This window comes from Nelumbo lutea, chromosome 4, assembly GCF_056320005.1.
Source record: "Nelumbo lutea isolate HS-2025 chromosome 4, American lotus-T2T, whole genome shotgun sequence".
Lineage (NCBI taxonomy): Eukaryota > Viridiplantae > Streptophyta > Magnoliopsida > Proteales > Nelumbonaceae > Nelumbo > Nelumbo lutea.
The window spans coordinates 42,717,299-42,742,608 of record NC_142687.1 but is presented as its reverse complement, the minus strand read 5'-3'; the positions used below and the strand labels follow the sequence as shown (position 1 = coordinate 42,742,608).

The 25,310-nt window shown below is 39.2% G+C and overlaps 1 protein-coding gene across 1 annotated transcript in view; it reads right to left on the bottom strand.

The window, feature by feature from the left end:
- The window catches only part of LOC148855449 (Protein kinase superfamily protein), an 88,280-nt gene extending 63,923 nt beyond the window's left edge, over positions 1 to 24,357 (bottom strand). Inside the window, exons 1-6 of the mRNA XM_088986727.1 lie at positions 23,964 to 24,357; positions 23,752 to 23,835; positions 16,533 to 16,673; positions 16,342 to 16,412; positions 11,068 to 11,161; positions 6,158 to 6,235 (exon numbers count right to left, since the gene is read on the bottom strand). Coding sequence (XP_088842853.1) covers positions 6,158 to 6,235; positions 11,068 to 11,161; positions 16,342 to 16,412; positions 16,533 to 16,673; positions 23,752 to 23,835; positions 23,964 to 24,179 — 684 coding nt within the window. The 5' untranslated portion in view covers positions 24,180 to 24,357. The remainder of the gene's footprint in view (positions 1 to 6,157; positions 6,236 to 11,067; positions 11,162 to 16,341; positions 16,413 to 16,532; positions 16,674 to 23,751; positions 23,836 to 23,963) is intronic.
- Between the last annotated feature and the right edge of the window lie 953 nt (positions 24,358 to 25,310).

The window sequence follows — 25,310 nt, the reverse complement described above, 5'->3', positions numbered from 1 at the left end:
TAGAAAAAGCTAAATGAATAGGGTTAGCAAGGTTACCTGGGTTCGGCTGGGCAAAGGGAATTGGGATTGTAGGCGGACAGATGGTTGTCAAGCCCTGTGTGTCAAAATTGGAGTTTTTGGTCTCCTCGTTTTGGAGGGAAATATTCCCCGTCATTCTGTTTTCACAATGACTGCTCCCCTTGCCCAATTGTTTACCATTCTGTGATGTATTCTTGCTCAGTTCTGGGTTAACGTAAGCTAACACCTCAGTTTTCCGTACAGTACTAGCGCTTGAGAGAGGCTTTTCCAGTTCTGGGCACCAGAATTGCCCCCCACCTCTTTGATTGTGAGTCTCTCTGTTTTCAGCCTTTGTGTTGTGCATCTCTGCCTCCTCGTTCCCTTCTTGTTCTCCCACTAAATCTCCATGGAATAGGCGGTCCAAGTTTAGGGACTCCCTGTTATTAGTCCTCTTGAGATCCTTCATCTTCCAAGCTTCCAAAACTTGAGATGTCGTCTGAACTCTCCTCCTCAAAGTCACTGTCTGAACCACAGCTTATCCACCCTTGGTCTTCTACATCCCTCTCTTCTTTCTTATCCCTCAGATAGCACGGATTAGGGCAACCTGCTGCCCTACTTTCCTGTTCCTCAACACCCAGTCAAGGGATCCAACACAGAAATCGAGTTTCTCTCTCTGTTCGGCATTTTTCCTTTTGTTTCAGTTCGGCCAGCACAGTTTTTGAAGATGATAGATGGGATTTTTCAACTATCATCTCCCTCTTTCTTTCCCGACCCACGTGACAACTTAAAGTGTCACGTGGGCCTCTAAGAGTGTTTATGCTATCTGGCTCACCCAATCTTCGAACCGGCTCAGAGTGTGCGCCCTGGTTATTACCATTCGAACCCAAACCCCTTCTTGCCACATCAGCAGGACTGTCGATCATAGCCAAAAGTCTTTAGTTCAAAAAAAATTGAATTAATTGCTTTAAATGGAGTGCTTTGGGACTGGTTAACCTCCTGCGACTGTTCCCCTTCTGTTTTCATTGTACCAGTCTTCTTCTTCAGCCCCTGAAAGCCACGTGTACTCCAACCGGCCACCCCAGCATCTCCCTTTTCAGCTGTTCGTCTTCCCCACAGCGACACCTCTGCTTCTGAGGCAATCCAAACTTTGTACCAGGCACCATCCGAGCATATCTCAATCGAACGGGGCACTTGTTCTGGTTTCAATCCTGCAACTCTAAGTTCCATTGCTCGCAAGCTCCACTGGTTTATCTCCAACACTACTCCACCCAAGCTTTTTGCTATTTTTTCAAAAGCTGTTTCGTTCCAGAGGTGAAAAGGAAATCCTAGCAACTTAATCCGAAAGCTACCTTCTTCTGGTTCAATTTCATTACAGATTGGGACCCATTTTTGTATCTGTACCAATCCGCCATCGATCTGTATCGTGTTGAAGCTCCACTTCTGAACATCAATTTCCAGGATAGCTTTCTTCTCAGAGAAAGGCAATAGTATAGCATCACCTTCCAACTTTAACTTTTGTGCCACTGCATCTAGGATTTTTGTCCAGTCCTTTACTTCCCTTTCAACTGTGAGAACCATTCTGTGCTCCCAATTTTTCCTCCCTTCTTCAACTGTTAATCTCCGACGTACGGTTGAGCTTGCTACCTTTACTTCTTGACAGACAGGGGTCTAGTCCAGGTTGGTATTAGGTAACCACTGGGAGGAGGAGTTACTTCCCTTCGGTGATTCTTCTGCTGCCTCACTCTCAACTTTCAAGAGGAAAGATTGAAGACTGCCAGCAAAGGAGGCCCACCCTTGTTTCCTCAGACCTTCAGGCACGCAAATCATCTGCTTTTTATTAATGCCAAAGTGTTCTGAAACAGTGAAAAACCAGCCTCTCTCGTTCCTCTTCAGAACCGCTTTGTATCTTTTTCCAGAGTAGCCGAAAGAATTTTTCCACCCTTCTGCCTTGATTGAGTTAACTGTTCGAAGCCTTTTAGCCAGAAACAGTCTTCCTTTGGTAAAAGGATCGTAGCCCTGCTACCTTCCCTGACTTTCAGGTACTCTTTACCCCTTGCTCGTCCCCGCTCGAAGATGAATCTCTTCGTTTCAATGCACAGATCTTTTCTCCACCTCCCCGCCAGCCTAAAACTTTCCTCCACCGCCATTCCGCATGCAAGAAAGGCCTTTGTATGTCACAGATATTCCAAGATCCTACCAGAAATCCATTGCTCACACACTAGAGAGATGCCATGGACACTGAGATTGATGCTCTTTTAGAGAATGACACTTGGGAGTTAGTTTCTACTCCTCCCAATGCTTCAATCATTGCAAGTCGGTGGGTGTATTCAATTAAATTAAAGTCTGATGGTAGCTTGGACAGATACAAGGCTAGATTTGTTTCACGAGAATTCAAGCAAGAGTATGGAATTGACCATGACGAGACATTTGCTCCAATTGCCAAGATGACCACAATTCATCTCCTCCTTGCTATTTCAGCTGTGAAAAGTTGGGTTATTCATCAGATGGATGTCAAAAACGCTTTTCTACATGGAGATTTAAAGGAGCTAGTTTATATGAAATCTCCTCCAGGCTATTGTGTTGATCCACATCTTGTTTGCCACCTCAAGAAGTCCCTTTATGGTCTCAAACAAGCTCCTCGTGCCTTGTTTGAGAGATTTAGATCTGATATTACTAATGCTGGATTCACTTAAAGCTCCTAAGACTACTCTCTTTTCACCTCACATCGCCCTCAAGGTATCACACTATTGCTACTTTATGTTGATATTCTCATCACCAGAGATGACCAAGATGGTACACATCAGCTGAAACTTCTTCTTAGTCAATCCTTCAAAATGAAGGATCTTGGACCAGTAACATACTTTCTGGGCTTCGAAGTGCACTACAATTCCAGTGGCTACTTTCTTAATCAACAAAAATATGCCCCTGACTCGGTTAAGCTTGCTCATCTTACTGACACTAGGACAGTTGATACACAGTTGGAACTTAATCTGAAGTTGAGCAAGGATGATGATCCACTCTTAGAGGATGCCACTCTTTATCCTCAACTTGTGGGGAGTCTTATCTCACAATGACTATGTTGTCCAGATAGTCAACCAGTTTGTTTCGACCCCTCACCAATATCATATGACAGTTGTACTTCGTATCATTGTTATGTTAGGGGAACTGCTTATTATGGCATGTTCTTTCCTTCCTCTTCATGTCTTCAGATATCAGCCTATGTCCATAGTTGTCAAGGCGACACTTAGGCGACAAGGCACCCTTGGAGGCTCGCCTCGCCCAGTCACCTAGCAGTTTTGTGCACTGGGTTATAAAATACTTTTATATTTTTAATTTTTTGACATTATAATTATAAAATAGACATTATTAAACTAGAATATTCATTTTATGTGTTTATTTACTAATTTCTTTTTATTATTTTCTTATTTTCTTAGGGTTTAATCAATGCAACATTGCTAACTGCTGTATTGAACCCATGGTTCACAGTATTGATACACCTTTGTGTATTGGCAAAGGTGTATCGGTACTTATAACGATACTCCCCCTATTTTTTTCTTTGGTATCCAATTTCATTTTTAAATATATATATATATATATATATATATATATATTATTAAAAAAAATGGGTCCCCCAAAAACACCTGTAAATAGGTATCGGGACCCCAAAGATACAATACAATACACCCGATATGGGGCGTATCGTATCGAAATTTTGATCCTTGATTGAACCCTCAAAATTTTCAAAACCTGAACCTATAAGCAAAGGAAGAACTTAAAATTTTGTCTAATCAACACATTTTCTTCTTCCATGTCCTCTTCTTCTTCTTCCACTTTTTCTTTTCTTCTTTCCTATAACAAAAGTAGGGGTTCAGCCCCTATATTTTTTAAATTTTCTTTACTTTGTTATTTTTCTTCTCAAAAAATGTTGATTTTCTAGACTTAAACATATAACTTATACTTTTCTTATGAAAATTATGAATAATTATTAAGGAAAGATGGAACCTAGGGAACTACCCTAGGATATATGGTTTTACTTAAAAAAAATTCATCGCCTAGGCGTCGCCTAGGTGCCCACCTAGGCAACTAGGCGACTAGGCGCCCCACTGTCGCCTAGCCTCGCCTTGGCGCCTTGAAAACTATGTCTATGTCGATGTTTACTGGGCTGGTTGTCTAGATACTAGACAGTCCACTACAAGATGGTGCATCTTTATGGATGCATCTCTTATCTCCTAGAAATGTAAGAAGCAGCAGACAGTTTCTAAATCATCCACAGGAGCAAAATATTGAGTCATGTCCTCAACATGTAGTGAAATCATTTGGCTCCAGTCTCTCCTACAGGATCATAATCTTGATCAATCATCTCTAGTGCCCCTATTTGCTGACAATCTTGTGCAATCAAGATTGCTTCCAATCCTGTTTCCCATGAGAGAACGAAGCATATTGAAGTGGATTGTCACTTTATCAAGGATCTTCTCACTTCTGGCTCTGCATTTCTGTTCTTCATGTATCTTCCAACCTTCAACTGGTAGACATCCTCACCAAAGCTATGAGTATGACTGGAGCCAGACATTCCTTTCTCATGAGCAAACTGATGTTAGTATCTTGCATCAGTTTGAGGGGGAGTCTAGAGATAGGGAAAATGAGGGTTAATATTGTAATTTCTCTTATTGTTGTACATATTTCTTCATTCTTTCACTGTGTATCATACATCTTGTATACTAGGGGCAGATTTGTCCTTTTACTTTTCATTAATATTACCTTTCTCTTGGCGTGGCCAACTCACTTAATCACAACACAGATCTGTTCAACTTTTCAATTTCGAACTGCACTGACACTTTTTTCATTAGCAAACTTCCATACACCATCCTCTTCTTTTGCAGCCATCCTATAACCATTTTTTAATCTCCTTCAACAATGAGCCCGCTACAGTTCAACTCCTTAGCCTTCTTTATCCCTTCCATCACTGCCAAGATCTCAGCCTGGACTGAGTCACCAACAACAATAGGATCAGAAAACAAAGCAACGACTCTCCCCTCTTCACCCCTAAAAGTTCCGCCAATGCCAAACAGTCCTGGGTTCCTTTCACTGCTACCATCTCAGAAGGTTCTCAAGCACTTACATCAATATTCAGACTCTACTTCGTCATTCTTCTATTCTCCACATCCCTCTTCACTTTTGCTCTTTTTTTCCTTCCTCAACTTATATTATATTAATTCCTGCAGGTATTCTTGAAATATTTTGGAAGTTTCTTCCCAACCTAATGCTCTTTTACCCACTGGGAAGCAAACCAATTCATTCTTCCCTTTTCCAAATTATTCAACCAATCCCACATTACTTCCATTAGAATTCTTCCTCCTTCCTGCAATTTTTCTTCATCCAGCCAGTGCAGCCACATTTAGCTTTGCTTTCCAGTCCACCACTTCCTTTGTAAATGCTGTTCCATCAAGAAAACCCTTGACACTTAGAGCAGCTTCACCTACCAGCAACACTGTTTCCATCCTCAATTCTCTGATCTTTAGAGTTGGGATGCCTCTGGACCTGATTCCTGACGGGAAGGTCTTCACTTCCACCTTTATTTGTCTCCTCCATCTTTGCACCATGGAAAAACCTTGCTTCTCTATCTCCTTTGCAAAGAATTCTTGTTGGTCTCACTGTAATTCTTAATCTCCATAAAGTTTGAAGTTTAGATCTTTCACAAACAATAAACTAGGGCATGAACTCTAACTGTCAAGTATTACTTCTACAGTTCAATACTAAATGTCTTGATGCAATTTTCTTGTGTGGTCAATTTAACATACATCTAATAACTAAAAGATTCAAAAGAGAGATGAATAGAACATTAAACAAAAGTTTAACAGAATCTGTGAGTATTTTATTTTTATGCTTTGAGGTTAAATGCCTCAATGGAACTTATTGCTGTTGCTATTTCAACATCTATCAAATGTTCAAAAACTCAAAACCTTGCTGGGGAGAAAACATCACAATCAATAGCATATATATCTCAGGAAACAACACAATCAGCATCATATACATCTCAGGAAAGATTAAAAATGGAAGTCATCGTTTATCATCTGAAGTATATCATAGATAGACATGATAACAAAAACAAAAACATAAAGAAAATATCATCTCAAGGAAAAGAACAAAATAAGGAAAATACCCAGGCTACGCAGTTTGAGAGGATAGCCATGGTTGTAATATCTATTTTCATCTGTTGCTCTAAACCTGGGTATTGTACCTGGCAGTCACAATGAGAGAAACTTGCATAGAATAAATTGGTGATATTTTCATAATTAACTGGTTATTCCAGCCAAACATCTCCTGATTTCCTCCAATAAGTATATGCCAGTATGCCACAGAAATTAGCAATATAATGCATGATACAAAGAGCATATAAGGAAGCCATCCTTACCTGGTTTTTCCTTTTATCATTTTATAAAAAGAAAGTAGAAGCAGAAGCAAATATCCCTATTGCTATTTTAATAACAAAGGAGAAAAAAACACTTTTTAAAAGGTAAAGGTAAAAAGATTATGATCAGACTACAACGAAGAGGGTTGAGGAAACACTCTAACATAAAACCAAGATAAACAAAATAATCAAACCCAAAACAGTGAAACCAACACATTTATTATCATAGTCCTTGTTGTACTTTGTATACTGCCCTGTAAGGGAATTATTGTAATTGTACATCTTTATTAATATAAAGGAGGCTCTTTGGGGTGAGGATCCATTCATTCTTGACAACCCTTCCAAATTCTATTTTGAGCTTTTTCACTGTTATGGCTAGGAAAGTTAACAGATGGAAGGCAGGCTTTACCAGGTGGAACACAGAAAGAATTTAAGGGATGGTTTCCTGACGCTAACAGAACAGTTTGGTGATGGGCAAAGACAAGTGATTGCTTTCCAAAGGGAAGAAAAAGTTCTGAATGGAAAGCCATAGCAGATCTGTTATGGACCCGGGCGTAGGATCTCGTCACGGGTCGGTCCACGGGGAAAAGCTCCTGTTTTCCCTTGTTCCTCCCCTTCCTAGCTGAACCTATCTTGGCGTCCTAGAGGGTGATTTGTCCAAGAGATCACCGAACTCTCCTTTTACTCTCTTTCTTGACTGGAAATTTGATATCCTTATTCAATAATTTCAGCTCCTTAAACAGGAGATTACAAGAGGTAAGAGTCCTCCTTGTAGGAAGACTCCTTGATAACTAAACTGCTTACAGATAAGATAGATAAGACTCCTAGATAAGACTAACTAAACTTCTAACAGATAAGATAGATAAGACTCTCCCTACTCAAGAAGGATAAAAACTCCCTAAGATAAATCAGACTCTATACTAATCCTTATTGGAACAGATAAGATAAGAGTAAGAAAGCAGATAAGATAAGGATAAGGTAAGATGAACTGTGGCCAGCTAGATAATCTGATGAGGGCCCCACGTTACTGCTGCTTCCGGCGGCGGTACTTCTTCCCCACGAATGCGTCCATAACATTACTCCCCTCTTGGACTACGAGCTTGTCCTCAAGCTCGAAATCTGGATATGTGTCTTGGAGTTCAGTCAAGGGAATCCAGGATAGGTGGAATGATTTAGCCCTCCTGGATCGGGTTCCAATGGAGGAGATTCATCCTCACCATCCTCTTGTTCCATCAGAAGGCAGAAAAGTCTCTTGCACTTGTGCCCTGCTGAGTAGAGTTCATCACAATTAAAACATTGTCCCCTCACCCTGCGTTCCGCCATCTCAGCCCTGGACAAGTGCTTAATAGGGGGTGCAACAACGCTGCTCCCCTCACTAGATGCTGATTTGGAATTGTGGCTCGTCTGTGGTTTCCGTTCTTGGCTGGCTGCTGAAGATGGAGCCATTCCGAGTGGTTCCGGGGGTGCCCATGCGGATGGAGGCCACCCCATACTGAAGGTTCCGCGGCTGAGCTGCATCTTTCGTTCGAAGGCGCGAGCTAGATTCATGGTTGTAACCAGGTTGGGGGGTGTTGCATCTCCACATCCACCCTCAAGGGTTCTGCTAACCCTACGGTGAACATGTCTACCTGCTGGTCCAGTCGTACCGAAGCTGCTCTGGAAAGGAGGGTCTGAAATTGACGCTGGTATTCAGCCACCGCTCCCGTCTGTTTGAGGTTGATCAGTTCACCTAACGGGTTGCTCGTCAATGAGGGCCCAAACCTGAGGAGGCAGTAGGATTTGAATTGGGTCCAACTGAGTCCGGGTTCCTCCTGCTCCAATTTATAAAACCAGAGTTGCGCCTCCTCCGTCATGTGGAATGCGGCCAAGCTTACCTTGTTGTTGTCCCCTGTCCGTTGGTTGCGGAAGAACTGCTCGCATCTGTACAGCCATCCCAAAGGATCTCCGGCACAGTTGTATGAAGGGAACTCCAGCTTGCTGTACTTGGGAACGACCGCGGCTACCGGGGCGACGACCTGCTATTCGCCGGACGACTCCGTCAAGTCTGGTCGGCGGCTGTTTGTGGTTACAGCCCCTTCTGGATTCCTCTCCTTGTTAGAGAAATACGATTCCAACAAGCGTCACAGCTCCCGGACATCACCTTTGACCTCACGAACCTCCACGCTGGTTTCCACGAGCCTATGCTCCAGTTCGTGGACCCTGGATGATAGCTGCTCCAGATCTCCCATGACGGTTGGCTCTGATACCAGAATGTTATGGGCCCGGGCATAGGATCTCGTCACGGGTTGGTCCACGGGGAAAAGCTCCTATTTTCCCTTGTTCCTCCCCTTCCTAGCTGAACCTACCTTGGCGCCCTAGAGGGTGATTTGTCCCAGAGATCACCGAACTCTCCTTTTACTCTCTTTCTTGACTGGAAATTTGATATCCTTATTCAATAATTTCAGCTCCTTAAACAGGAGATTACAAGAGGTAAGAGTCCTCCTTGTAGGAAGACTCCTTGATAACTAAACTGCTTACAGATAAGATAGATAAGGCTCCTAGATAAGACTAACTAAACTGCTTACATATAAGATAGATAAGACTCCTAGATAAGACTCCCAACTCAAGAAGGATAAAAACTCCCTAAGATAAATCAGACTCTATACTAATCCTTATTGGAACAGATAAGATAAGAGTAAGAAAGCAGATAAGATAAGGATAAGGTAAGATGAACTGTGGCTAGCTAGATAATCTGATGAGGGTCCCACGTTACTGCTGCTGCCGGCAGCGGTACTTCTTCCCCACGAATGCGTCCATAACAAGATCTGTTGCAGGAATATATATAATTAGGTTTGTTGATGATCAAAGGTTTGACAAGATTCTGGAAGAAGGGGGAAGCCAGCAGGAGAGCCAGGAGGAAAGGTTACAGAAAATGGAAGAAATCAGAGCGGAGAAGATAGACTTGGAGATACATTTGTATGCCTTACAATGGCCCCCAATGATGGCTGTAAAGGGAGGAAGTGAAAACTAGGAGCAAAAAATGGTAGTCTCAACCAAAAATAAAAAGATTGGAAAGAGAGTCTGAATGCAGTTGCAAGTAAACTGGATCTGAAAGACACAGTTACACTCAAGCCTTTCGAACCGAATAAAGCCATCTTGGGGGGGAGAACCAAACTCAATTTTTGCACTTCGGAGACCAATGAAGGTCTGGTTATGGTTGAAAACTAGTATCCTTCCTATAATGAGAAGACTGTTAAGGAGGGAAGTATCACCCCGAACATTCTGGGCCCTCCGTCCAACTTGTGGTCTGAGTCTATCTTGGACAAAGTCACAATAGCTTGCAGGGGAGTCTTGGAAGCGATGAATATAGTTGACCTCCATGCAGCAAGGATTAAATTAGTAGGTACAAAACCAGAAGCCATTCCTCGCTCAATTGACTTGTAGAAGGTGTCTGGCATAAAGTTTGGGTGGCAACCGAAGCTGAGGCACTGTTATAGAGTTGTGTGAAGGTTGGAGACGATGCTGACTTGGCTTGGTGGGTAACATGTGGAGGGGAAGGGGTGGAGAGTAGAGATGACATGGAAGCAAGAAAAAGAAAAGAGAAATTGTCTAAAACTCACCATGACTTTTCAGCATTTCCCTTAAACTCACCATTACTTTTCAAAATGTCCAGGGAACCCCATGCCAGTGAGTTTTTGTTTACTAAAACTCACCATCCAATAGAGCACCGTAGTGTTCATTGACAGAAGATGTCCACATCAGCATATATGAAATTTTCATGACCGAACTGCTCCTGAAGGGAGAGTCAGCCTTATTAAACATATTTTTATGACTAAAATACCCTTAAGAGCCCAACTGCCTTGTATATAAGATTTCTACATGTTGGGAGACATTTTTCTCTCATTGTACTGCTTGAAAGTACTTCAAGGAAGCTGAAAAATGGGTTTTGAGTCGAATAATAACAGCGGTATTTCTGAAATATTGAAAAATGGGTTGAATAGAACAAAAGGTAAAATAGTAATCCACTAACACCCACTAGTCTGTTCAATGTCAAGTTACTGATATGGGGTCATTTTTCCTTTGCGTCTTTGAAGTTGTTATTTCCATACCTGTTCAAGTCAGTGTCTGTTGCTACATTGGAATGTTCTACTTGTCAGTTAAATGAACATTGTAGAAGCTCATACCCTCCTGTTAATAAAAGATCTGATTTTCCCTCCCATATTGTGCACAGGATTCATGGTAAAACAGTGTCTGAAGTTGTTATTTCCATATGCTCTACAGTTGATATGGCATTAAATAAAATGGATTGGTAAAACAGGACTTATGTAGCCAACCTCATATAGTTGGGATAAGGATGATGATGTTTCACTTTTGCCAATCAAAAAAATAGCAGCTTTGGATCACAAAATTGTTCGTTATCAACTGAGGCCATTTTGTTAAATGCCAACTAAAATATCTCAATGAAAGTTATAGACCTACATTGCAATTAGGACTAAAATATGAAATACAATGTACAGCAGAAGTAAAAAAAAAAATGAAAATTCTTTTTCTTATGCTGATTCCAAGTATTAAAAAAAAAAAACTTTTTTTTTGAAAATCATACCAAATAAGAACAACCTTGCACAAAGAGATTATGTACAATCATCCACATGAACTTGATAAGGGCCCAAAAAAAAACAAACCTTAATGGCTACTTCCTGATTATCTTTCAACAATGCATGGTGAACTTGAGCAATTGATGCAGCAGCAATCGGTTGTTCATCAAATGACAAAAATCTGGTGTTTACTCAAGAAATTAAAAATCAGATGTTAGCCTTCCAAGAAATAACTAAAACCAAAATAGTGGTATGGACAAACATTTTTCTTTCAAAAGGAAACATTAGATAACAACAAAATGAAATCTACATGGAGAGGTAAACTTGTTAAGCAATTTGTAGTGGGAAACCATAGAATATATAAATAAGTGTAAGAAAGTAGTTTCCAAATAAAGACCTGAATGACCATACCACCAACCATAGTTTCAGTGAACTCAAAGGATTTTTGGACAATGTTTAGAAAGGTACTCCAATCCCTTCCTCTAGAACAATATCCCTGTTTATTACCAGGTGTATACAACATTACATTCTTACCATTCTTTTCTGAGTACATCAGTAAGTCAACACTTGGACCTCACAAAGGGTGGACATACTTTTCCAGGAAAAACCTTTTTCTCGGTCAAATGTATACTGATTCAATATCTTTGGTTCAGTCATATTGAACAGGACTGTGCGCCATGTCAATAGCCATCTGATTGCCAGTCAAGATCTAATGGTGCTTCAAATGATCACAGAGAAGAATTTTCAGCCTGAGTAAACTAGACACCCCATGAGCCATCATTATATTCAGGATCCATTTGGTTTCCAGGAATAGGTGCCTGGGATCGGAAAAGGAATGGCCCATTCCGGTTCCTACCATTTATTTGACAGGAAGAATGGGATTCCGATTCCCATTCTAGGGGGAATGGCCATTCCACCCCCCCCCCTCCAGGTAATGGGATTCCCATTCCAGAGTCTATCAAGAATTAAAAGCCCGATAAGCCCCCCAGAACCTAATATTAATGAAATAATACAATATTACTAACTTAATAACAAGATAATAACAATCACAATAAAGAATTAATAAATTATTAACAAAATATTAGTACAATAGTAATAAAATAATAGTACTATAATAAAATACTAATAATAACAAACAAAGATATTAATTATTAAATATAACAATAATAAAGTATAATATAAATATTAATACAACATAATTAAAGTAATAAAAATAATAATAATAAAACATTAACAATTAAATAATAAATATTATGGAAGTAATAATAAGATAACAATAACAATAAAATCAGAGTATAGTAAATAATTAAAATAGTAATAAAATATTCATAAAATAAAAATAGTAGAATAAAATATTAATAAATTCATAATAAAAAACAAAGATATTATTTATGAGATAATAATAATAATAAAGTACAAATAAAATATTAATATATTATAATTAAAGTAATAATAAAATACTAATATATTAATTACTAAATAATAATAAATTAATTTTAAAATAATAAGCAAAAACAAAAGAATATTAATAAACTAATAAAAAACAATAATAGAATATAATAAAATAATAAATTATAAATAAAATATAACAACAAAAATATAATTAGGAGTGGGATGAGGAAGGAGATGAACAAGACGAAATGCTTGAAGAAGATTTATAATTGCTCTTGTTTTGGGTGGCTTTCTTTTGTTCCCTCTGTATTGTGCTTTTAATTATGTTTTATTTCTGTGATTGGGCAGGTGTTATCTCAAAACCTGGCTGTTGCTTGTAATCAGTCTTCTCATTTTTTCTCTTTTAATAAAATTTTTCCATCTACTTCCCAAAAAATATAATTGATTGCAACTAGATTACTAAACATATCTTGCTTACTCAAGAATCATATAATTCAGTATACAACATGCCTGCATATGGGTACCCAGTCATCGGATCCATCATAACCCACATCCCATGATTTTTAGAGCCAGATGGACTCAACTCTTACATAATACTTTTTATGGTAAACAAAAAAAATATTGACAAGTATATTAAAAATATACATAGAAAAGATAACTGAGAAAATGGTGTGACAGAAAAAAATACATGTGTCTCAATAGGAGACTACAAAATCAATAAGAGCATAAATCCTCAGTTACAAAATCCTACAAATTTAAAACTGACCAGAAGATAGAGGTTCTTTCAACAACCAAGAACTCAGAATGAACTAAGTTCTAACCTAAGACAAGTAATCCAAATATCCAATATCAGCTCATAACTGCTTTTCATCTCTTTGAAATTTAACAACCAGCACATAACATTGCCACCGAGGGTAGGGATTAGACACATTGAATCTATACCAAAACTTTTATTTATATATGGAAAAGAACATAAAGTTGGTACAAGTGATGTACTAAAATGTTCGTACATTAGGGCCATTACTTGGCTTAAGGATAAAATCTTGGGCTTTCAAACATGGAAATGCAGTTTTTTTTTTTTTTTGATAAATGAAAGAAATTATTAATAGAAGAAACCAAGAGGAACTATTACAGAATGCACTAGGAGAGGCATGAGCTGCAACCACTCCAACCCATCATAAACTAAAAACGATCACAACTGGGCCCAAATTCCAATACAGATGTTCCCTCATTGCCCCTTGCTTGGCTAAACAATCAGCCATAGCATTGGCAGATCTCCCTACCCATTGTATTCTAACATACAAATTCCTCGTCAAGCATTTGAATCTTTTAAGTTCATTTTTGAAGCACCAAACTGCAGCCTCTGGTTTTTGTAGCCACCCCACAACCACCTGAGAATCACCTTCTATTAGTAGCTGCTCCACTCCTAGTTGTATAACAAACTGTACCCCTTGTAGTGCAGCTAACAATTCTGCCCTAGTGGAGTCCCCCTCACCTAGAGGACCTGAAAATAGAAGAGCTACAGAACCACTTACGTTCCTTATAACCCCTCCCATCCCAGACAGACCTGGGTTGCGCAGACTACTACCATCAAAATTAAACTTCATGAAACCTTCAGGTGGGGGTTCCCAGCTCATGTGCATCTTTGTCTTCAAAGAGAACTGCTGAAATAAATCCAGAGATTTTAGCCACACTATAGCCCTGTACAGAATACATTCCTTCAGATCTTGTAGGCTTCACACCGTCTCTTGGAATATTCTGGCATTCCTTTCTTCCCACACTGTCCAAAGCAGTGCTGCTCTTGCAACCCTCCACATTATTCTTCCTCTTCGATGGCACCAAGCAAAGGCAGAAGGGTCAAAAAGCCTGCTTATATCTGCTGGCCTATTACACCTGCATCCAAAAATCAAGAGCCAATCCCACAAATCTGATGTAACAGTACAGGAAATTAGTAAATGGTGTACTCTTTGCAAATCCTATGGCATGGAAATGCAGTTTTGAGTCTCAAAGCAGCTACTTCGTGCCAAAAGAAAAAAAAAAATGCCAAAGACTAGGACCATATCCAGTTCACCCCCTCCCAAGACCACAGATAGCTGGGACCAATACTGGATAATGACCTTTAAAATGTTTGTACATTGTTTACAGTCCCTCAAAACATGTGATCCCTATTCACACCATGTTTGGTTAGTGCATCAGCCATGTCAATCCCTTCACTAGGAGTCCACCCAACATTAGCCCCTGGGTCCTTCATTTGCATCCTCCCTTACCATTTCCTATATCTCCATAGTCCATGGTGCTGGATTATGTCTTAGACATTCCACAATAATGCATGAGTCACCTCCCACTAAACTGTCTGTAAAGTCTAGAGAACTTGCAAGCTTTAGACCAAATAGTAGTGACAAGAGTTCTGCCCATAAAAAATCTACATCATCAGTTAGAAAACGACAGAGAAAAGTTGTACAAAAAATATTGCATGTCTCTTTAAAGAGTGAAGGGCCACAGAAAAATAATTGCCTCCAAACTCCATAAAAAAAAATGTGTTTCACAAGACCTAGATTTTGCTTCAATTGGGAAATAAAACAATTGAGTATAAATAAACAAGGCATTGATAATTGCAGAAATAAAGTACTTCTTTAAAGTAGTAGATATTGTATTTTATTGAGTGCAAAAACATGGATAAGATTTTTTTTTTTTTTGGTATCTTAATAGTTGAGCAAGGACAAAGCAGGGTGCACATGAGACCCATACCACAAGTTTGATCCTGTGTCTCTGCTATGGGAGGGTCTTTGGCAAGCATGTACAAGATGAGACCATGTACAGAAAGCAAGAAGACTATTTGAAAATGAAAAAACCATGCAGAAGAATGTTACAGGTAAATATCAATGGATTTTTTGAGAAATAAAAATGCTACTGTAAAGGCCAGTTAAGTGCCTATCTCCTCATGTTTGTATCCTCTGTTTGGCTAGTGGTGAGACCCTACCTCATTTACTAATCTCATGCTCTTTGGTGTCTTGCAATTGGGATTACTTTTCTTCACTCTTTGGTTGTAAATGAGAACCCCACAAGATGTGGTTAGCTTATTCAATACTAATTCTATACGGCTACAGAAAAAAAGGGTGAAATGCTTATGGAAGGTAACAAGAGCAGCCGTAGTTTGGACCATCTGGGAAGAAAGAAACCAAAGGATTTTCGATGACAAGAGCAAATCTAAAGAGGAAGTAATTGAAACAATTAAAATCAGATCGGCATACTGGGTAAAAACCATTGACATATACAAAGATATCTCAATAAATGATATAATGAGGAAATGGAAGGAAGTAACACAGATGGGAACACATAAAGAGATTACTAAGATGGATTGGAAACCTCCAGAACCACATAACTTGAAGCTGAATTTTGATGGCAGCTCCCTTGGAAACCCTGGGAGAGCAGGAATAGGGGGAGTATTTCAAAATTACAATGGGAAAGCTGTAGCCTTGTTCTTAGGACCAAATGACCAATTGGGTATGGAGATGCGGTTCAGGCAGAGACAATGGCACTCTTACAAGGCATGAAATTAGCAGAACAATTAGAAGCTAGAGAATTGGAAGTGGAGGGGGAATCACTTCTGGTCATTGCTTGGGCTAAGCAAGTAAACTCAGCACCATGGAAGTAGATATTTGCCTTCAGGGAGATTGACTCTCTTGCTAAGAGATTTAACTCTATTTTCAGATGGGTTAAAAGAACAGCGAAAGGACTGGCAGATACTCTAGCAAAACAAGGAGTTGATAGACCTACTCTATTTTGGGCTAAACTGTAGCTAGCTGTATTACAACAGTGGGATGTTGATCTACATAATCTGGATTTCTTTGTATGTTGCAATACTCTGGAGTGCAGAGTAGATAAAGAAACTGTAATCTGTATCTCAGTTTAATAAATAACTAATTCTCTTTTTGTGATAAAAAAAATGCTACTGTAAAGAAAACTCACATTTCAGACAAATCCAGTCCCAGATTGTTAACTAGTACTTCTTTAATTGCTTTAAAATGACAGGGAACTGCCTAAGGCACCAAAAAGAACAAAGTAGCAAAATAATTCATCAGGAGACCACTAACTTTCATCTACATAAATAGTTATTGCAAATGATAATGTCCACATATGCATGAAAAGATAATAAATACCTGGTCCTGCAAAGTGGAGAGAGTTAATGTGTACTCCTTTGGAACGTGTCGCAAGGCTGCAACAAACTGGCCGGCTTTGACATAGAAACCTTTATTGGATTCACATAATTTCAAAATCCTCTTGGCAGAGCGTAGATGAACCTACATTCACACGTCTTTTTAAAGTTAACCACCAAAAACAGCAATGCTATTGCAACATTCCTTGACTAGATCCAGAGTTTTATTTTAAGTAGCATGCCAACCTCTTCTGCTAGTTCCTTAGTTCTGTGTTGTTAGCATTTTTTTTTATGATTTTAATTCTTTGTTGTTATTGTTAAAGAAAATTACATGATCTTCTCAAAAAAAAGTGTGGAAAACAAAGAATATGTTTCTTTAATGATGGATATAAAACTTTAATTTACTTGAGCATGACTCTATTACACATGATATTCTGCTTTAGTGAACCATGCTTCCTAGAGACCCAGAAATATGTCCCAGAACATGCCCATTACACACAAATAATTCAATCATGTATGTGATTTCTTTATTGGGACAACCATACTTACAAAAGACCAAGCAATATATTCCCAAGCATGCCCATGAATAATTCAACTAGGTAAGTGGTTTTCTGTTTTGAGACAGCCATACTTCCCAGAGACCCAGAAATATGTACAGCCATAACATATGGATAATTCAGTCAGCAAAGCAATAGATAAGAACACCTTGGATGGGAAGAATGCAAATTCTATAACATGCATCTCATTCTGATCTTGTTTACAAGGTATGGCAATGTGAACAAAAGATTGAAGCAGGTAAAAAGGCAATTATTTTGTGAATGGTCCCCATTGCAGTTTGTTGGGTTCTTAGGAAGGAAAGGACATTAGGAATAGAGTAACATTTGAAGGAAAAGAAAGAAGTCTAGAAGAATGGTTTCTGACACTTGTTCATCATTAATGGGTTTGGGTTCAACACATCCTAATGTTAAAGACCTCAATCGTCATTATAGATAGCTGTTTTTTTAGGGATATTGAACCAAATTCCATTAAAAGGAGTACATGAGAGGATGTATAAAACAAGAACTTACAAAGGAGGAAGCCTATCTCTATACAGATTTTCTAAGCAAGCACCCAGTTTAGCTAAGCCATCTACAATAGTTATAGCTCCCTCGGGATCCAAAACAGGTTTGCATTTAAACATTCCAAGGAATCCCTTGCCTCTGCCAATAATAGCTCAACCTCCAAAAACTCCCTTCCTTATCCCTTGGACATTTAGTGGTGTTTGCTGAATCTCCTACAATAGATAGGTTCTGAATACCCAATAGATAGCTAGCTATGAACAAACTCTGAAGGGAAAGAAATCTCAATTCCTTTCTTGTATATGATAATATTTTTTATAAGCAGAGGGTGGGGATTTAGGGTCGTATAGGCATTGGCTGTGCATCCCCCCCCCTTTTTTGTATAGCAGCTTGTTATACTGTTTTTTAGTTTTCTCGATAAATTTATACCTTACATTCTCACAAAAAAAAAAAAAAAAAACTTTTTACTATTCTGATTCCAGTAAGAGCAGCCAACAGTTCACCCTTAGTGGAGTCAGTAAATCCAATTGGACCACTGAAAACCCAGCAAATATTACCTCTTTCATCCCTCAAGATACCCCCAATTCCAGGAAAACCTCGACTGCCTGCAGCACTACCATCAAAGTATAAAACCATCCCTCCTCAACTGAATAATACTGGTTGTCTTAAGATATTCTGAGTGGAGTGTAGAAGAAACAGAATAGTATGAATATTTCTGTTAAGGTCATTGATTGAGAGACCTTGGAACAGCTCCAAATTAGCAGCCCAGAGATTACATAGATAGGCGATATATGATATTAACACTTCGAGAGGTCTGGGCTTTTTTTTTTTTGATGAATGGTCTGGGCTTGTTTTCAAACAAGTGCTTGTTTCTGTCTTCCCAAACTCCCCACATTACTGCATGTAACACCGTTTTCCAGTAGACTTTGCCTAGGGCTGTCAATTGGTCGGGTCAGAACCAGACCAATTGGGGCGGTTCTGGTTTCAGAACTTGTCCTGATGGGTCAGTTCCGGTTCTTTAAAAAAAATCCCGATTACTATCTGGTCGGAAGCAGGTCCACCTTGTCCCAAACCGGTTTAGACCCGACCCAACCCCTAATACACACACACACTGTACATCAAAACAGTTATTATTGTTTTTTTACCAGTTTCCTTTTTAGCAGTTTTTTTAGCAGGGTTTTCATTGTATTTTAGGTTTTTACAGGGGTTTTATTGCATTTTTCAGTAAGGGTATTATTAGCATACATATCAAAATCGGGCCCATCGGGTTGGACCCGATTGTCCCAAGAACTGATCGGTTCGGTTCTGGGTCCAGAATTACAGACCCTATAGGGTCTGTGTCGGTTCCGGGTCCACGAGTTCTTCTATTGGTTCCGGGACCGGTTCTACCTGGTTTCGACCCGTTGACAACCCTAACTTTGCCTCTTTTGCTTAGTCCAGAACCTTACCACTGATGTATCAAGGTTGCAACGCCGAAGAGAACAATGGCAGGAAGGTGAATCAGTTCAGGAGAAAGGTAGTTGGCGAGAAAAAGTTCCATGGGCTTATTGGACCAAAGTTTAAAAGGAGTGGAATAATAGGAAGAAGGATTCCGACCAAAGACAGAGAAAGATGGGTCTGGGTGGTCACTAGGTATGACAAAAATGGTAGGAAGAGGATTGTAGGTGGAACTCAAGGGGTTTGTGTCGAACTCACTCCTTCTCCCATGAATGGCAATGTAGGACTTTCTTTTCAGGAAATAAGGGATTCTTGGTTCTTCCAATCCCATGGTTACAGATCTGACACCCCTTGTGGTTGGATATGACCTTGGAGAACCAGGCTCGATGGCATCACAAGAAAGAGTAGGTGTTGAGGATTCAATCATTAACTCTGAGAAAGAAATTCTTAAATTTTCAGATGGGATTGAGGAGGGTGATGGAGTGGTGGTAAGAGCTGAACTGGAAGAAAATTGTGATAAGGAAGGAAATTCATCAAAGAGAAAGGTGTTCTCATGCGGAGTTAATAATAGGAAGATGGTGCAGATAACAGTGAAGGTAACGAGTGACAAAAAAGCTAAAGGTATGGGCAAAGAAGAAGCGTGGGCTTCTTTGATTGGAAAGCTAGAGATGGAATTGGGTAGGAAAAGAGTCGTAGCCAACCCGGGACAAACTAATTCAGCTTGTTCATGTAACCAAGGTTTTTCATCGTCTCAAGGAAGGATTGGTCGGGAATGGTCCATGCGGCATATTTAATAGAATTTACAAAAGGAAAGAACCTAAGGCAAACTCTAGATCTCAGAAATGACTGATCAAAAGCAATGCTTCAAATGATTTAGAAGTTGATACAGGCAGTAAAACTCAAGGCAACAGCAGAGACCAGAAGAAGAAAAACAAGGAGAAGTTTCAAATACTAGGGACAGAAATAGAGAGAGAGAGAGAGAGAGAAGAACAGATTCAAAAGGACCAAGAAGTCAATGAATTAATACAAAATGGAAAAGTGAATATCAATAAATTGGTGGAGAGGGAGGTTGAGATAGGAAAGTCTCTCAGTTTTGTTTTTTGGGGAGGGAAATGGTTTCACGAAAATAGCATTTGAGAAGTTTGAACAAAAAAAGAAAAAGAAAAAGAAAAAATACTTAGAAAAAATCAAGGGGTGGGACGAGGAAGGGGGAGAAGAGGAGGCCAGGAGGGACTGGACGAGATTGAGTGATCTTGGGGTTGGTAGGAAGACAGGGAGAGGAGGAGGAAGATGAGGTTTCGTAGTTGGATTGTGAGGGGTATGAGAGAAGGAAAGAGGGAGGAGAATGTATTTGGTGTGTCATCTAGACAACCAAGGGTGTTAGGATGTAACCTTTTTCCTTTAATGAATTTTTTATTGATTCTTCAAGAAAAAATGTGCTCTGGGTTAACCCAATGATACCAATCAGGCTTAAAACCAGACCCTTTAAGTGAACTTACAATGTATAAGTAGGTGATCAACTGTTTCACCATCTTGCAGACATAAACAACAAGCGTGAGGAGAAATATAAAGTCTTCCCAAGCTCTTCTTCTAAAGGAAATCACAGGTGTTTATTCTCTATAGGCACACTTCCCATACAAAGAAGCAGACTCTTGAAGGAACGTGACTGCACCAGATTTTCTTATAGGGGAAAGAGAAGCTTTGCTCACCTGTTGTTAGAGCCTTGAACAGAGACTTAGAAGAAAATTCGCCATTTGGGTGGAGGGTCCACACTCGGGTGTCAGGGGAAAGGAAGATGTCTCAACAAATGACATAATAAGGAAATGGAAGGAAGTTGCACAATTGGATACACATATAGAAATTATCAAGATGGGATGGAAACCTTCAAAGCCAAATAAACTGAAGATGGACTTTGATGGCAGCTCTTTTAGAAATCTGGGGATGGCAGGTACAGGGAGAGCCTTTAGAAATCATCATGGAGAAGTTGTGGCTTTGTTCTCATGACCAATTGGTTATAGAGACTTGGTTCAGGCAAAAATTATGCCACTTTTACAGGGCTTAAAATTAGCAGTACACTTAGAAACTAGTGAGTTGGAGGTAGAAGGGGACTCAATTTTGGTCATTTCATGGGCTATGCAAATAAAGTCGGCACCCTGGAAATATAGATTTGCATTCAGGGAGATCGATCTTCTTACAAAGAGCTTTAACTCTTAATTCGGTTGGGTTAAAAAGACAGCAAATGAATTGGCATATGCTCAAGAAAAACAGGGAGCTGATAGCTCTATTTTGGGCAAAGCTATAGCTGATTGTAGCAAAACATAGAGATGATGATCCTTGTGATCTGGGGCAAATTGTATTATGATGTACTCTGGACTACAGAGTAGCTAAAACACTTGTAATCCCTTCCTCATTCCTGAACACACCCCCAATCCCCAAAGGCCATGGATTCCTTATGCTACTACCATCAAAATTCAGTTTTATGAATCCAGAGGGTGGAGAAGTCCAAGAGGGGCTAGGAGTCAATACTTTGGGGAATTTTACCAGCAGCCATCATCTGGACGTTTGGAGAGAAAGAAACTTGCAAGTTTTTGAGAACAAGCATTGTCATTTAGACACAGTAAAAAGCAAGTTAAAGGGTTTGTTACGTTGCTGGTTAAACATTCAAACTCCTTTCCAGGGTGTCCGGCCTAGTAATTTTTTTTATGCTGGATCCAAATTTTCTTACTTATATTCCTTTGCTTTCTTTTTGAATATTCCCATTGTACAGCATCTCTTTGTACATGGGTTGGCTGTGGCTTTTGGCTTTATTTAATGAAAGATATTACCCTACCTGATCTGCAACAGAACCCGAGGAAAGTCCAATATGCAAACAAGACACAAGGGCAGGATTACCTAGGTCCAAAGGTGGAATAGTTTGAAGATTAGCCTACACATGTCTATCCAGCTTATTAATTGACACAATCCTTGCCTATAAGAGGACCTTCTTTGGGGTTGGTCTCTGTGACCACATACTTAGGTGCATCCATTTCCCCAACTCTTAATTCAATCCTTTGCCTCTTAATTCAATCTTTCTTGCACCCATTTCCCCAGCTCTTCCCAATTCGCAATACCCCTACTCATAGTAATCACTAGTTTGTCCTTCCATCCTTTTCTATTCCCCTGTATCATTAATTTAGATTGATTATCCATTTCCCCAACTCTTAATTCAATCCTTTGCCTCTTAATTCAATCTTTCTTGCAACCATTTCCCCAACTCTTCCCAATTCGCAATACCCCTACTTATAATAATCACTAGTTTCTCCTTCCATCCTTTTCTATTCCCCTGTATCATTAATTTAGATTGATTATCTATCATCACCATGATAGGATTCTCGCTTTCTGTTGGGGTTTCTGCTATACATGTGTTTTCTTCTTCACCCCTTCAATCTCCCATGTCTTACAGAGAAATTCCTTCCAAAAACCCTCTCCAACCTGTTGTCGGTGTCATCCTTCTTGAATAATTATTAGCTGCTTCTTCCCTTTTCTAAGCTTCTTAGTCAAACTCACATAACTCCCTTTTACATTTCTTCTCCTTCCTGTGATATACTGCTTCCCCACCTGTGCAAGATAGCCTTCCATGCCAATCTCCATTCCATGTAAACTAATCCATTGAGGAATTTTCTGAACCATATCCAAACTTTCCCTACCAGCAGAGTTGTCCCTTTAGGACCTTGAATCTTCAACCCCCCCCCCACCCCCGCCCCCAATTTGATGTCTCCTCCAATAGAAATTCTTTAGCTTCATTTTTTTTCTTTTGATCAATAACACAGTTCATTAATTATCACAATGGGAATTACAAAGAGGAAGACAAACTTTCTTATCTTCCACCTTCAGCTTGAGCCTCAAGAAATGAAAAAGAGAGAGAGAAAAGGAAAAAGGAAAAAAGAAAAAAAAAAAAAGAGATTTAAATTACAATTGTGCCCAGAACATTGACTCCCTGTCAACCCCTTGTTTTTTTTTTTTTTTGATCAGTAAATAACATGCATGTAATGTGATCCTGTCCACCCCTTGTTTAGCTAACCCATCAGCAAAAGAATTAGCTGATCTTTTAACCCAACTGATTTTAACTTCCACTTCTCGAACCAGCCATCTGAATTTCCCTCTCATATTGCTATATCTCCATAAACCACTATCGTCTTTATTCAGCCACCCTACCACCACCTCCGAGTCCCCTTTAATTATGAGTTTTCTGAGATTCATCTCCCTAGCTTTCTGGACTCCTTCCAAAACTGCATGGTGATAATAGAGTAACGGTTTCCAAAGGTTTCACCATCTCCTGTTACCTAGAGAACTTTTATATCCCACAAACATTAGGTTCTGAAAACTGAAAAGAGTTATCTTAATTCATCTTTTGAGCATTATGACATAACAGTAGGTACTTGTACTGTGACAACATGCCAATTCAGTTTGAATTTTCAGCATGGCTACAAGAAATGCTGGAACTCATAAATGAATTAGTTTGGATTTTAGCGGAGCGGACAGGACACCATTAACCATTTTTTCGCAGATAATAGATATGACATCCATTATTTCCTGCCAATATAAAATTATCACGATCAAACCATTCCCCATTAGCCTTCTTAGTGAACATACCGTTTACAAATTTCAACTTTAACAGAAATAGGACAAGTAAACTAAATTTGCTCTTGAGAGAAACAATAAGAAATAAAAGAAGGAAAAATAAGTCACCTCAGATAATTTACGACGATACTCCTCGGAATCCGACGATATCCCACCTAAAGAATACTTGTAATCAACAACATTGAAAGTAATCTGCATCCAATAAATAAGACTTGATTATAAGCCAGAAATAGGGTAGAATAAATTGAACCAAAAAGAGCAAAAATGGAGAAGAAAAACTTCGAAAAAAGAGAAGGGTTAAGTATGAGATAGAATCTGACAGTGTAGATAGCCCGAGACGAGCGGATAACGCCATTAAATCCTGCCCTTATCGTCTCAGGAAAGCCTGAAATCGCCGAAGCAATTGGGGAATCCAAGGGAATGAGGTTGGAGTTCACTGCTTGAAAGGTAAGACCGGCGGCTCCAGTTGCCGTGATGAGATACAGAGTGGTCTTAACCCTGGCGGGAAATTTGAAAAGTTTGGCCTTTGTAGACATTGGAGCTTCTGTGCGTAGTGGTGGTGGTGGTGGTGACCGTTGTGATGCAAATCTGCAAGTGGAAAGGAACGGAAGAATGACTTAGGGATAGCCGACTAGTCGTCGTTTGGAAGCTACCAGCCTACCACTCTACTCAAGAGGAGGAGAGGAACAGCAGAATTAGAGAAACTGGAAGGTCGCGTTTGGTAGAAGCTAGTCAAGGTACTGGCTTGCTCCTCATTGAGCGCGCCTCACACCTTTCTCACAGCGCATCGCAGCCGTGCATTGGGATGATCTTTCATACGGGAGATGTTCTTAATGCACGGCTGAGATGCGCTATGAGAAAGGTGTGAACTGCGCTCGGTCAGGAACAAATCCGATCTCTCAATTATATGTTGAAAATGTCAAGACTATCATTCAAAAGAAGATATTGTTCATTGTCTTCTAACTTGAAACTGAATCGGTTATCTTTAAAGAAAAAGAGAAAAAAATATGAAATATGATAGAGGGAAATAATAATTGAAAGCAAATAAATAACTAGACAAGTATATCTTTCAAATTTAAAGGTAGAAGACAATGACTTCATTAGTCTATAATCTCAAACACCTCAACTAGTTCAGCCTCAAGGTAGAAGACAATGAATAGTGTCTTCTTTTGAAGGGTAGTTTTGACATTTTTAATAGATAACTGACGGTCGGTTAATGACAGGTACCAACTAGACACTTTTTAAAAGTTTAGGTGCTACAACGACCCATTTGAAAGTCCAGGTACTAACTTGACACCACCCCCAAAGTTTTGGGTATTAAAGTGAAATTTTCCCCCAAAAAAATCTCTTAATCATGATTATTTTTATCAGGTGTGGGCCTTTTAAAAGTAGGTCCAATTGCCACTATTTAATGATTTTAAAATGTGGATTTTGAGTGTGGCTCTAAAATTTTGATTATGATTTTTGGGTAGTTTTTCCATTGGTTTATAAGTAATTTCCACCCTATCTCAAGATGTTTGAAAAGGGTTTCATCTGAAATATCCATTTCAAAGAGTCAATGCTGGATTGTAACTGAAATTTCATGAAATGTTTAAATAAATCATAGTTACATCTCATCATTTTTTTTTTTGGATTAAAAATAGCTTCTTGCTCATATCAACTTGCCA